The sequence below is a fragment of the Ranitomeya variabilis genome, chromosome 1 (genome assembly GCF_051348905.1).
Source record: "Ranitomeya variabilis isolate aRanVar5 chromosome 1, aRanVar5.hap1, whole genome shotgun sequence".
NCBI classification, from domain to species: Eukaryota; Metazoa; Chordata; class Amphibia; order Anura; family Dendrobatidae; genus Ranitomeya; species Ranitomeya variabilis.
In genome coordinates this window covers 256,936,658-256,951,961 of record NC_135232.1, presented here as the reverse complement: position 1 = coordinate 256,951,961, position 15,304 = coordinate 256,936,658, and the positions used below count along the sequence as shown (strand labels likewise).

At 43.1% G+C, this 15,304-nt stretch overlaps 1 protein-coding gene across 1 annotated transcript in view; it reads left to right on the top strand.

Moving 5' to 3' along the window:
* ZDHHC8 (zDHHC palmitoyltransferase 8) overlaps positions 1–11,180 on the top strand; it is an 87,945-nt gene extending 76,765 nt beyond the window's left edge. The window contains exon 11 of the mRNA XM_077293377.1: positions 10,589–11,180. Coding sequence (XP_077149492.1) covers positions 10,589–10,769 — 181 coding nt within the window. The 3' untranslated portion in view covers positions 10,770–11,180. The remainder of the gene's footprint in view (positions 1–10,588) is intronic.
* The last annotated feature ends 4,124 nt before the right edge of the window (positions 11,181–15,304 follow it).

Below are 15,304 nucleotides of genomic sequence, written 5' to 3'. Positions count from 1 at the left end.
TGCCCGATATTGTAACTGAATTCATTGGTTAGGAACAAACCTTAATAAAAACAAACCTAATAAAAAAAAAATCCTGTTTATAGACATTGTTTATTACTAAAAGATGATAAAACATACACACTATTGGTATAGCTACAACCGGTACTGTAAAGAACATATCATTTTTTTCTTGTCTGGAAGCTAGAAAAAAAAATCAGGAGTAAAAAGAAATCAAAGTCATATGTATTCCAAAAATGAGAAGTGCAACTCAGTGGTAAACATAGGTTCCCTTTAAAAAATGTATTTTTATATTTATTTATTCTTTATTTTTAGATAGATTTTATTTCTCGTATAAGGGAAATACACCACCACACAAAAAAAACCCTGTATGTGAATAATACAATACAAGAAAAATAGTCTCAGAGAGACTATACTCAGCCAGAGGGAACTGACTATCCTATTCTGATCCTACCTACCAGCTGAGGTTGGCACCCTAAGATTCGAGAATGGCGCCCCCGCTCGGCGTTGGCTCTTCCTTATGTCCCTGGTAAGGTTCTGTTCTAGATACAGCACAGCAATAGAAATGAGGATAGAAAAGGTATACAGATTGCAGAAACATCTGTATCTGTAGTGATAAGTTTATATGTCTGCTGAATAAGCACTTCTTATTACTTGGATCTAGATTTTCTTTTAACCCATATTACTCCTTCACCATGTTTATGTATGCTCTTACAGTGTTTGCTCCACTAATCCTCTCTCTCCTTCGCTATCCACAAACCCCAGCACCCTCTAACCAAATAATCAACTTCCCTTTCACTCTTACCTACCCACCTGTCCTCCTCCGCTGACCTGCTCCTCAACCTCAAGTCTGTCCTAATAAAACATAAAACAAGCCGGCCACTCTCCTACTCCCACCTGCTCTCCCTTTCTCTGCTTCTCCTCACTTCTAGCGACATATCTCTCAACCCTTGACCCCCACAGCTCATACCTCCCATTACTACCCCCTCCTACCGCTCCCTATCTAATATGAACTACCGCAATCTTTCCAACATAAAACCCTTGCCCCTGACACCCACCACCCCTGCTCCCTCTCTCTGGAGGACTCTGAAATGCACGCTCCATCTGCAATAAGCTTCATGTGATTCATTACCTTTTTCTCTTTCACAAGCTTGCCTTCCTCGGCCTCACAGAAACATGGCTAATGCCCTCCCCTGCTGTGCTACGGCGGCCTCCACTTCACCCACACCCCTCGCCCCGGCAACAGACATGATGGAGGAGTGGGTCTTCTCCTTTCTTCAAACTGCACCTTTAACCCAATCCCACCTCCACCCTCCCTTATCCTCCCCTCTTTTGAAGTCCACCCTGTCTTCATCTACTCTCCCTCCAGCCTCCAAGTGGCCGTCATATACCGACCTCCGGGCTCGGCCACTGCTTTTATTGACCAATTCTCCACCTGGCTTTTTCACTTTCTCTCTGCAGACATTCCCACCATCATCATGGGTGACTTAAACATCCCCACTGATACCCTTCAGTCAACAGCCTCCAAACTTCTGTCCCTTACTTCATCTTTTGGACTTACTCAGTGGTCCTCCTCAGCCACCCACACAGACGGACGTACACTACACTATGTTCCAAATAATCTAATCTAACAGGTGATGACTTTTATTAGACTGACTGTCATTTGCACCAACCATTTAGGAAAATCTGATAAAAATGTAATTTGCATAATAATTTGGAACATAGTGTAGTGTACGTCCGTCTGTGTGGGTGGCTGAGGAGGACCACTGAGTAAGTCCAAAAGATGAAGTAAGGGACAGAAGTTTGGAGGCTGTTGACTGAAGGGTATCAGTGGGGATGTTTAAGTCACCCATGATGATGGTGGGAATGTCTGCAGAGAGAAAGTGAAAAAGCCAGGTGGAGAATTGGTCAATAAAAGCAGTGGCCGGGCCCGGAGGTCGGTATATGATGGCCACTTGGAGGCTGGAGGGAGAGTAGATGAAGACAGGGTGGACTTCAAAAGAGGGGAGGATAAGGGAGGGTGCTGTATAAATAAATAATAATAATAATGATTATGGATTACAGCCAATGAAAACCCAAAAGTCATTTTCTCAGTAAATTAGAATAATTAACCAAAAACAGAGGCAAAGGCTTCCAAAGCGTTTAAAAAGGTCCCTTAGTCTGTTTCAGTAGGCTCCACAATCATGTGAAAGACTGCTGACTTGACCGATGTTCAGAAGGCAGTCACTAACACACTCCACAAGGAAATTAAATTTTTCATTTCATTTGGAAATTAAGGTCCCAGAGTCTGGAGCTAGAGTGGCGAGGCACACAATCCAAGCTGCTTGAGATGTAGTGTGAAGTTTCCACAATCAGTGGTTTGGGGAGCCATGTCATCTGCTGGTGTAGGTCCACTGTGTTTTATCAAGACCAAAGTCAGCGCAGCTGTATACCAGGAAATTTTAGAGCACTTCACACTTCCCTTTGCCGACAAGCTTTTTGGAGATGGAAATTTCATTCTCCAGCCGGACTTGGCACCTGTCCACACTGCCAAAAGTACCAATACCTGGTTTAAAAACAACAGTATCTCTGTGCTTGATTGGCCAGCAAACTCGTCTGACATTAACCCCATAGAGAATCCATGGGGTATTGTGAAGAGGAAGATGAGACACCAGACCCAACAATGCAGACGAGCTGAAGGCTGCTATCAAAGCAACCTGGGCTTCCATAACATCTCAGCAGTGCCACAGGCTGGTCTCCTCCATGCCACGCCGCATTGATGCAGTAATTGATGCAAAAGGAGCCCCGACCAAGTATTGAGTGCATTTACTGAAGATACATTTCAGTAGGCCAATATTTCAGATTTTAAAATCCTTTTTCAAGCTGGTTTTATAAAGTATTGTAATTTACTGAGATAATGTCTTTTGGGTTTTCATTGGCTGTAAGCCATAATCATCAACATTAACAGAACTAAACACTTGCAATAGATCACTCTGTTTGCAATGACTCTATATAATAGGAGTTTGACCTTTTTGTATTGAAGAAATGAAATAAATTAACTTTTTGATGATATTCTAATTTTGCGAGAAGCACCTGTATATACGTTAGTGTTCATTTTGCACCATTATAGTATTCCACCTTTCCCTTGTAATCATGTAGATGTTGAAAATAAAAGGGTTGAAAAAATAGCGAAAGATATAGTGTATACTGCTAGACAGTCAGTAACATGGATCAAGATTAGTGATGAGCGAGTATACTCGTTGCTCAGGTTTTCCCGAGCACTCTTGGGTGGTCTCCGAGTATTTGTAACTGCTTTTGTTGCAGCTGCATGATTTACAGATGCTAGCCAGCCTGAGTACATGTGGGGGTTGCCTGGTTGCTAGGGAGTCCCCTCATGTATTCAAGCTGTCTATCAGCCGTAAATCATGCAGCTGAGGCAACGAAAACTAAATCTCTGAGCAGGGCCGGACTGGCCATCGGGTACTTCTGGCAAATGCCAAGGGCCGGTGCCAGTCGTGGGCTGCTCGATCCGCCTCCCCCCGCCGCCCCGACTCACCCCCCTACCGCCGCATTCAACTATACCGGCGTCGACGCCGGTACAGTTGAATGCAATGATGGAGGAGAGAGCGTCTACAGACGCTCCCTCTCCCATCATTCCCCGCTCTGCCTCTGACACGGCGGGTGCGCGATGACGTCATATCATCGCGCACCTGCTGTGTCCCGGGCAGACTGCAGCCGCTGAGACAGGAGCAGGAAGCAACGCGGGCAAGAGGAAAGGTGAGGAGAGTGTTTTTTTGTTTTGTTTTGTTTTTACTGGATTGTGGGGACATTCTCGGGGGGGGGGGGGGGGGAGGAGGAGAGATGCGGGCTGTGCTGGATATACCACTGTCTGGGCTGTGCTGGATATACCACTGTGCGGGCTGTGCTGGATATACCACTGTGTGGGCTGTGCTGGATATACCACTGTGCGGGCTGTGCTGGATATACCACTGTGCGGGCTGTGCTGTATATACCACTGTGCGGGCTGTGCTGTATATACCACTGTGCGGGCTGTGCTGTATATACCACTGTGCGGGCTGTGCTGGATATACCACTGTGCGGGCTGTGCTGGATATACCACTGTGCGGGCTGTGCTGGATATACCACTGTGCGGGCTGTGCTGGATATACCACTGTGCGGGCTGTGCTGTATATACCACTGTGCTGGATATACCGCTGTGCTGGCTTTGCTGGATATACCACTGTGCAGGCTGTGCTGTATATACCACTGTGCTGGATATACCACTGTGCGGGCTGTGCTGGATATACCACTGTGTGGGGCTGTGCTGGATATACCACTGTGCGGGCTGTGCTGGATATACCACTGTGCAGGCTGTGCTGGATATACCACTGTGCGGGCTGTGCTGGATATACCACTGTGCGGGCTGTGCTGGATATACCACTGTGCGGGCTGTGCTGGATATACCACTGTGCGGGCTGTGCTGGATATACCACTGTGCGGGCTGTGCTGGATATACCACTGTGCGGGCTGTGCTGGATATACCACTGTGCGGGCTGTGCTGTATATACCACTGTGCTGGATATACCACTGTGCGGGCTGTGCTGGATATACCACTGTGTGGGCTGTGCTGTATATACCACTGTGCGGGCTGTGCTGTATATACTACTGTGCCGGCTGTGCTGTATATACTACTGTGTGAGCTGTGCTGTATATACTACTGTGTGGGCTGTGCTGTATATACTACTGTGTGGGCTGTGCTGTATACTGCTGTGTGGGCTGTGTTATCTACTATGCGGGCTGTGCTATATACTATGCGGGCTTTGCTATATACTATGGGGAGTATATTTTCTTCTATGGGGAGGCCATGTTATGTACTATGTGGCTGTGGTATATACTATTGTGGAGGTATATTATATTCTATGGGGGAGGTTGGGATATATACTATGGGGGGCTGCATTATATTCTATGGGGGTCTACATTATATATTATGGGGAGGTGGGCTGTATTATATTCTATGGGGTTACATTATACTCTGTGGGGTGGCTGCATTACACTCTGTGGGGTGGCTGCATTATACTCTGTGGTTGCCGCATTATATTCTGTAGGGTGGTGGCTACATTATACTATATGTGGGCTGCATTATACTGTATCGAGGACTATGGGGAATACGTTACTATATGAAGAACTATGGGGTGCATTATACTATGGGAAGTGAATTGTACTACATGGATGACTATGGCGGTGCATTATACTATATGGAGCACTATGAGGAGTGTATTATGCTATATGGAGGACTATGAGGAGTGTATTATACTATGTGGAGGACTGAGCAGTGTATTTTAATATATGGAGGACTATAGGGAGTGTATTATACTATATGGAGGACTGTGGAGCACATTATAATATATGGAGGACTATGGGGTGTATTTTACTAAACAAGTAAAATGCTGCATATTCAGATTGTTTTTGCCGGAACAAAAATCATTGTTCTCAGCAGCACATCGCCGCTGTAAACTGTAGATGTGCTGCTGATAACATGATACTGTATGGGGATCGGTTAGGCTGGTTTCACACTTGCGTTTTTATCTGCATGCGTTTTTTAAAAAAACGCATGTGTGAAAAAACGCATGTAATCGCGGCAAAACGCCGCGTTTTTTAGACGCATGCGGTTTTTTTTTTCCCATGAAAAAATCAACTAGAAAATCCACTAATAGTAGAATTAACTAGGGTTAGGGTTAGGGGTAGCTTTTTATTAGAAGAATGTCCTGGTCACCGTAACCCTAACCCTACCCCTAACCCCTAAACGTAACTGAAATACGTGGCACTGAAATACGTGGCACTGAAGTACGTGGCACTGAAATACGTGGTACGTGGCACTGAAATACGTGGCACTGAAATACGTGGTACGTGGCACTGAAATACGTGGCACTGAAATACGTGGTACGTGGCAATGAAATACGTGGTACGTGGCACTGAAATACGTGGCACTGAAATACGTGGCACTGAAGTACGTGGCACTGAAATACGTGATACGTGGCACTGAAATACATGGCACTGAAATAAGTGATACGTGCACTTAAATACGTGGCACTTAAATACGTGGCACTATGTCTGTCAGAAAATGTTCATTAAACGGTTAGGGGTGAGGTTAGGGGTAGAGTTAGGGTTAGGGTTTGGATCCCTTTTATCACCTTGATGGTGGTGGGTGGCTTTTCAGTCTGTTTTCTGGGTTTTTTTCTATAAAAACGCATGCGTTTTTAACGCAAACAAACGCATGTGCTTAAAAACGCATGCGTTTACATAGACAGCAATGCATTTTTTTGCCGCGAAAAAACGCATGCGTTTTTTCGCGGCAAAAAAAACGCGCAAAGAAATACTACAGGTTGCATTTTTGAAAATGAACGCATGCAGAAAAAAAACGCATGCGTTTGAAAACGCGACCAAACGCAAACAAAAAAAACGCATGCGTTTTCAATGTTAAATATAGGGGGGAAAAACGCATGCGTTTTTTGTGCAAAAAACGCTGCAGACAAAAACGCAAGTGTGAAACCAGCCTTAGTGATCTGTTAGTGATCGTTCTGCCCCATCATTCTTTCTCAGACGGTGGAAAGAGGCCGGGAAACAAGTGTTGAACAACTTCAGTATTGTCGATCAAACTCATTTAGCGGCCTGAACTCAGCGCTTAGGCTACGTTCACATTTGCATTGTGCGCCGCAGCGTCGGCGCCGCAACGCACAACGCAAACAAAAACGCAGCAAAACGCATGCAGAACGCTGCGTTTTGCGCTGCATGCGTCCTTTTTTTGATTGATTTTGGACGCAGCAAAAATGCAACTTGCTGCGTCCAATGTGCCCGGACGCGTGCGCCGCAGGGACGCATGCGGCGCAAAACGCAAGTGCGACGCATGTCCATGCGCCCCCATGTTAAATATAGGGGCGCATGACGCATGCGGCGACGCTGCGGCGCCCGACGCTGCGGCGCCGACCGCAAATGTGAACGTAGCCTAAATACAACCGAAATGCTTTTGTGTGATGTGCAATATGTTAGCATTTTGGGCCCCATTTTAAACTTTGCCTAGGCGTAGGGCCCCACTTTGCCTAAAACTGGCCCTGCCTACAAGTGTACAAAGATATTATAAAGTCACCATGTGACAAGTGGGCCTGTGTAACTTCAAATGCCAGTGCTGAATTTTATTCCCAGTCCGGCCCTGTCTCTGAGCAGTTACAAATACTCGGAGACCACCTGAGCAAGGAGTACAGTCGTTCATCACTAATCAAGATATTAGACCCGTATTTCTCTAATAGATCTTAGATACAGGTTGGACATAGCTATATTGTTTTAGATACAGACTAAGCTAGGATATACCGTACTTTCAGTACTGACTTAATAAGTCTTGTAATTATATTGAAAGGAAAAATCACTTATCGTTTTTCTGGAGTTGCCTTGATGCGTTTCCCCATTTATTTATCTAGTTCATCAGAAGGCTTGCAAGTGTTTGTCAAAAATAGTCAAAGGGATGCCATTAAATGTAGGTGATCTTCATAGGAAGGTAAGCTGTGATAAGCTATGATCTCCCTGCAGCTCTCGCCAGGGTGGATTGATTTAAATCACGCCGATTTAAATCATGATTTAAATCACGATTTAAATCAAAAGATTTTTTTCTATTTAAATCGGATCGATTTAAATCATGATTTTAATCATGATTTAAATCACTGATTTAAATCAAAAAGTTTTTTTTAATATAAATCACGATTAAAATGAGAAGTGAGAGCAGTGCGCATGTGCGCCCATAGTTACACGGACGAAACTAGGGGCAACGATCTAACGCCAGGGTGAGGGGGGGACCCCAAAGTAAGTAAAAATCTTTTTTGTTTTACTATATGGCAATAGGTAGGTGTTTAAAAGCAGCATGTCTTAATTGTATAAACTATTAATAGCCTCCACATTTTGTTCATACTGCCCCTTTAATTCCACACTTCTAGCTTGGTTTCACTTTCTTTTGGTTTAGTTTCTTTTTCCATTCAGTTGACATGCCCAAACTTGTTGGATAGTCAGCATCCTACAGAAACCTCTGGAAGAGCATGGCATTGTGAATGTTACACATATACAGCCTTTATTCTACTGAGTTAAACAACTCAGCTTTATCTCATGATGGAAGAACCTTTGGATGGTAAAATATTTTCCTCAAAAAGCAGTTTATTGAAAAAAATCCGATTTAAATAAAAAAAATCCGATTTAAATCAAAAAAATCCGATTTTTTTGATTTTTTTAAAAAAAACATTGATTTTTATCCACCCTGGCTCTCGCCACAAAAACCCCCCTCAAAAAGTAACATTGTTACTAAATATTTAGTTGTGTTGCTAATCTTAAAATCCCACATGTTTATTTGTGCATTAATTGATTTTCATTTTTCAAAAGTAGTAAAATATATGATCTGCCTTTAAAAAAATAAATAAAAAAAACTCATCCCACAAAAAAGTGCACCATATGATGTAAAAAGAAAATGGTAAAAAAATACTGCATCCCGAAGAGCTAGTTATAACTGCATATTTAAAGAGGTTGTCTATGACTGAGTTTGTAGACACATAGAACAAAACAACAACAAACAGGTTGGTAATTGCTGAACAGAGGCAACTACATGCCTGTGGTTCAGCTGCTCCCCATCAGCAGAGCAGCTCTTCTCCTTCTGCTCTGCTCTGTTGACGGGTGTAACTGCCAACATCATGTTGGTTGACAGCCAGCTTTCTGCAGGTCGAAGCCATCTGTCAATCAGCTTCAACAGAGCAGTGCAGATGAGAAGCCGCTGCTCTGTCGAGGTGACATCAACAGAAGCCGCTGAAATGTCGGCAGGAGTGATCTGTGACCGCTCCGAGCCAGCAGATATCGCCGGGCACAAAGGGTGGGTAGCCAGCAACTACAAACCTCTTAGTTCCTAGGCACATAAAAAAATAGTCCAAGATAACCCTTTTAAGGAATTTAAAAATAATCCATAATTACAAATGCATTTTATTGAAGCACTTTTTTTAAAAATTTTACCACCTAATTTAAGGTCTCTGCTCCTACCCTCATACTTGGCAGTCTTCCACCATTTGTGACCTGCCGGATCGCTCCAGTGTTTCCTAGAGGGTGCCGGATGTCACAACTCAATACAAGTCTATGAGCACTGTGACGTTGCGCTTACCGCATGTGTTCGGGGACACTCGCTTAGCAATGTGATTCAGTCACACAGGCACGTTCTTTTCTCACAAAACAGTCCAACAGTTCATCAATATCCACGGAACACAACAAGCACCAACAGTCTGTTCCACTGGCAGATACTTCTCTGCTGTTATGATAGCCCCCTCCCCTTCCCGGGTGTTACCTTTCTGGAGCTCCTGTTCCACACGCTGACCTCCCATCAGTCCTCTCTCTCGCAGGAAAGCTGCCGACCTGGGATCACCATCCCAGACAATGCCTTGCTCACTAGGTCACCTGACGGTCCAGATTCTCAGACGGGCTGTAGCTCCCCCAGTGCAGACTCTGCCTCCTCTCCTTCCCATGTGCTCTTCAGGAATCCTACTCCCAGGACTTCCAACACAGGTTGTGCTATTCAAGAAGCCTACTCCCAGGACTTCCAACAAAGGCCACTCAGTGCGCTATTCAGGACGTCCGTCCCCACCTGTGACCGTCCAACACACAAGTCTCTCAGTGCGCTTAACAGGGATCCGATCCTACTCCCAGGATCTCCCAACACACAGGTCTTCGGATCCATAGCCTCTCGGTGCGCTATTCAGGGATCCAGTCCACACTCAGGACCTCTCAACACACAAGCCGTCTAGGATCTACAGAGTCTCCATTAGAGACCACTCAGGTCCATACACAGGAACCACTACAGACTCCATTGCAGAGCCCACTACAGACCATGTGACCACACCATGGTCACATTATGTAGTTGTAACCACTCCCATAGATGGGTGGTGTGTGTGTGGCTAGTTCGACCCACCCAGCTCTCATAACTAGCCCTGTAAGCCTACCTTCGCAATTATACAAACACTTGTGGGACTACAGGTCCCAGAAAAACAACGTTACTTCAGGCTTACAGCGCAGACTCCCTCTGCGACACATATCGGCCATTTACAACTCTGCCGTCACTGTTTCACCATCATTATCACCACAGATACGCCTCCATGCATATCCCGAGGAGAGCACACAGCACCCCCTAGCTGCAACAGGGGTCATTGCATCACAGCGCCTTGTTCTGGCTTCATTCTGGCTATCGTAGACTTGCATTGAGGACTTGTGATGTAACTTCTGATTTCCAGCCAATCAGAAGCTGGAGCCAGGGGACCAGAGCGGCTCTGGAAAAAGGTGAAGACACCCAGAGGGCGCGTATCGGACTGGGGGCAAGGGACCTTACATTAGAAGCTCCAGTTCACAGCTTTTTTTTTTTTTGTAAAGAGCATGTAGCTGGTATACAGTGGTTTCCTTTTTTCCCAAGGGTATTCATTCTTGTAGAATTGCTTAGTTGGATTTATTTTGCCAATTATAATAACCTTTGGTGTGTAAATTTAGCAGACTATTGCTTAATGGAGTTATGAATTATGCCTCTAATAACCTTTTGCCTTCTTTTCAGGGAGGATGTGAAGACACCTCATGGTAAGATAAACGGACAGCCAAAGGGGTTACCAAGGCCGGAGTGTCGCCTGGGGTCCACGTCTAGTTCACAAAGCGCTAGCGCAGTGAGTCCTTCTCGACATTCTAGTGTAAAGAAGGTTTCTGGAGTTGGAGGCACTACATATGAAATATCCGTGTAGAAGTCCCTGCCTATGAGTGCAGATAATGAACCCATAAAGTACAAGGCATATTTTTTGGACCATGCGGAAGGGAATGCGGTCAAGGAAGCTTTAAGTCGTGACTGATGAAGAACCTCTAACAACAAGGACTATAACTATTACTGGGAGGACATTGGTTACGTGATAAAAAAAGCCATTGTACGTGTGTTTGTCCATGAAAAAGCAGAAGAAACGTTTTAATACTTGTGGTGTGAGAGCAGTGGGACAACATTTTATATTTTCCTTTCTCTTTTTTTTTTTTTTTTTTTTTTAATAAATATTTGAGTTGCTGGGTCTGAAAGAATTGGGCCAGAATTAAAGAATCAAACTATTTAAAGAAAATAAATCCCCCGGATTAATGGATATGAAGCAGAAAATAAAAATGAAGCCCCCAGATGTCCTACAGAGTGCCCATTTCTTCACATAGTAAATTTGATGATAAATGGTTGTACGTTTGGTATGTGTTTGATGTCAAATACATACATTTCTTATTGCTGTTAAAGTTTGAAAAAAGCGTTTGATCCCCCCCACCTCCTGAAATTTCCCATCATTGTTTACAGTCTATCATCCACCCAAAAAAGTGGCATTGGTGATTTTGTGTATCAGACTATTTAAAAATGCAGTTGTTCACTACAGATTAGGGATATGAAGGAAAGATTCCTCTCCGAGTACAAATCCTAGTGACTTCAGAATCCGCTACATTAAAATCTGATTAGTACTGCAGTCTAAGGCTACTTTCACACTAGCGTCGTACGACGCACGACGAATTGCGTCTGCGACGTACCGATGCAAGCAGTGAAAGCGCCGCGCAATGGAGGCAGCGGATGCTGTTTTTCAAGGCATCCGCTGCCCCATTGTGATGTGCGGGGAGGCGGGGGCGGAGTTCCGGCCGCGCATGCGCGGTTGGAAAAGACGGTCTCGACGCACCAAAAAACGTTACATGCAACGTTTTATGGTGGCGACGGACCGACGCAACCGTCGCACGACGGTTGCGACGTGTGGAAATGCGTCGCTAATGCAAGTCTATGGAGAAAAAACGCATCCTGCAAGCACTTTTGCAGGATGCGTTTTTTCTACAAAACGACGCATAGCGTAGCCTAAGATGCCGAATATCATGGTGCGACTGCTATTAACTAACTTTGAGCTTGGTTTATAGAAACACATCCTTTCCCTCTAAACATCATTTTTTTTTTGTAAATATAACATTTATGACCTATACTTTACTGGAGGCTGTGACTGATACCGGACAGTGCTATCCATCACTTCTAGCCGCTAATGGCATCTCTTTACATCCATCCTCATTGCATATACATTGAATCAATGTCTAATTTTAGTCTATAAAATGTATCTGATGACTCATGATATATGTGGCATTTATCACCTATTGGCTCTTTTTATTTGTGGTTTGTTTTTGTTTTGTTTTTTATATATATATAAAGTGTATACAGTATGTTTATCTGGATCCTACATTATTCTATACTTTTTTTTTTTTATTATTCTGTTTTTTAGTTACTTAAACTGGCAAAAGAGAGGCCAAAAACAACACTCCATTCTCCTGACAATTACGGTATGTCCTATAGACATGTTTAGCTTGAATGTTAGGAACGTTCTTGACTAAACATAAGCCAAAAAACATGATGTGAACAGTCCCTTAAAGGAACTTTTCATGAGCATTTTATACCTCCATCTAATGGCTTGTATGTACTAACTCTTTCATGTGATTAAATCCATACCTTGATTGTTAAAATTAGTTTTGCTGTTTCTGAGAAATCTGTAGTACAAATTGTATTAAAATGAGCTGTAAGCACATTGAAGTTTGTCGTTGCACTTTCTACTTTTCTGCCCTCCCTCCCTATGCTTCGCCCACCACCTGCCTACTGTGTCTGACGGACAGGTCACTGTCATCTCTGTGACCTACCTTCCCTGACTGAGATCTCGCGCCAGCACTGTCAATGCCAGGGCTGGTGCAATTAATATTCTTATGACCTCTGTAGACTCAATGTGTCAATCTTCGTATATGTCAAACCCATCTGAGGAGTCGATCATTGCGGGAATAGGCAGCAGTGAACAAATGTCCTCATTGGGTGAAACAAGAGTGACCTGTCAGACATGATAGGCAGACCGCGTGCAGCCAGTAGGGATGGAGTGCTGCACGTGCAAGATCCCACCCCAAGGCACTTGCAGCTCATTTGCATATGATTAACACTGGATTTCTCAGAAACGACTAAACGGATTTTTACAATCAGTGTGCCAATTTAACCAGCATGAAAGCGCCTGTACTTTCACATGTAAATAGTTTGAGGTATAAAATCCTGATGACCAGCATGGTTTAAAGGAAACCTATCTACTACTGCAGTACTAACCAGATTTGTGAACATTATTAGGTGGAAAACCTCTGTAAAAGAGCAGCAGATGACTGAATGTGAAGGAGTTGTTGCAGTACATTAAGAAATCTGTTGTAGCTTTTTGAGACCAACTACCTGTCTCTCCAATTCACCAATATCTGAAAGTATTTTGTGAAGAAAAGCAAAAGACCGCAGAAATGATCTGCATCATATTTTTATCCTTGAGTAAAATTTTACATTGATTTTATATATCAATTTTAGGCAACATGTTACAGAGTGATTCCTTTTGTCGCTCTGTTGACGTGGTGCATCAGTGTTATTATACATGTGGATGTGTTCTTTCCTTAACCGTCCCCTCTGGAACAGCGGCTCAGCAATGTGGCTGCTAGTCCTTGTAGCATGCAGCTCTTCTCTCTGCCAATGTCATGAATCAGGCCCAGACTACCCCAATACACAGAGCAGTGCCCTTGTAAAGGAATAAAGTGTGATCATGAATAAATGACATCACGGATGGTAACATCCAGTTAGTTTTTGTCAGTAGCTATTATAAAAAAACAAAATATACAGAAGTAAAAAAATAAATTAAAAATAATCTATTTCTATAAATTAAAAATGTCATAAACCATGGCACAGAAGCAGGAGGTGTGTTTGTTAAATCTTTATGGGAAAAGGCCAGGTTTATATGTACCCTGTACAGCCTAGAAAGCGATGCACTGTTTTTATTTTTCTGTGTTCTTCTTTATGTTGTTGGAAGACCAGTGTATCTATATTTATTTTTTTTATTGAAGGAAATATCTTTTGTCTTATATGCTCATGATGGTGTAACGGCTGAAATGGGTGAATGTTCAGAGCACACAGAGATAGAAGACATGGAGGCAAACGAAATCTGTCTCACTCCCATTTTTCAAATGCTTGCTAATCCCGAAGTCTATCAAGTTTCTGTATCTAGGTATAGTTTGGACACTTGCAGACGCTGTTCTATGTTATGTAGCATTTTGATCAGGTTTACTTGTGAAATATGGAGTTGGGTTCAGTTTGTGCGAGCTTGTGTTGGGGACATTACATATGGCAATTATTCTAATTTCTATCATTTCTATTCTATTACCTATGGAAATTAATTTCCCACTTCTATTTTTTCCCAAAGCTTCCATTGCCAGGGACTTGCTATATCTTTATTGGGCACGTAGTAGATAGAGTTGACTTTTTCGAAGATGATTTGTAAACCTCAGTTCATAGATCTCCTCTCGGGGACAGAATGGCACAGCGTGCCATTTATGATATTAGTCTCTGTTGATTCTGGTAGGATTCTCCTCTTGTTTAGAACATTTTTTAATAGGTATTTTATTATGTTTTTCTTTGTCTTATTTAACGGTTCCTGTTGTGATCTGGACGTTGAAGAGCTTTAGCACTCTTTCTTGGCACACGTTGGCATGTATTTCTAGAGCGCTGGGTGTAGACCTAAGCATGAGCCCCTTGTGGGGCCTGTAAATATGTACTTTAGCATTACTACCTCTTTCTGCTGCTAGCACCTGCATAGCCAGTCGCTTTCTAGGCTCCCCCCCATTGCTTAGAAACCTTGCATACCTCTTAGTGACTTTCCAAAATGCCCCTAGCTGTGTACACATTTTGGCCTGCTTCAATGTGTTCCCATTTAGTGACATCATGTTATTATTTTGATACATTTATATTATCTGATTTTTCCTTTTTTTTCAAGCATATTTTTAATATATCTGCATTGAAATTAATTGAACTTAGTTTAGTGTCAGATCGCCCATATTTCACATTAAATGGGTTTTTGTTTTTTTCAGAAGCCTCTTTTAGGTCTTGTTAATTAGAACAAGTCAGATCTTTGTGTCCCTGTGCTAGAACCTCCACAGATCATTACAAGTCGATCTTGGTCCTATTTTCTGATGATGGATGATTCAGTGGAAACCTATATGCGATAGCATCTATTTCGGTTTCCCTACCTCTTGGTCATTCCAGCGGCAGCAAGCTCATCATCGAAGCTGGGATCTGAGTTGTTCTTTAGATCGGTGGTGGAACAATATCAGGATACACACTGATTAAAGAAGCACTCCCATCAAAGTTTTTATCCTCTTTATATATTGCAATCCTCATATTATATAGCACGGTGTACTTACAATTACGGTACTCATTTTGCCTTTCTATCTA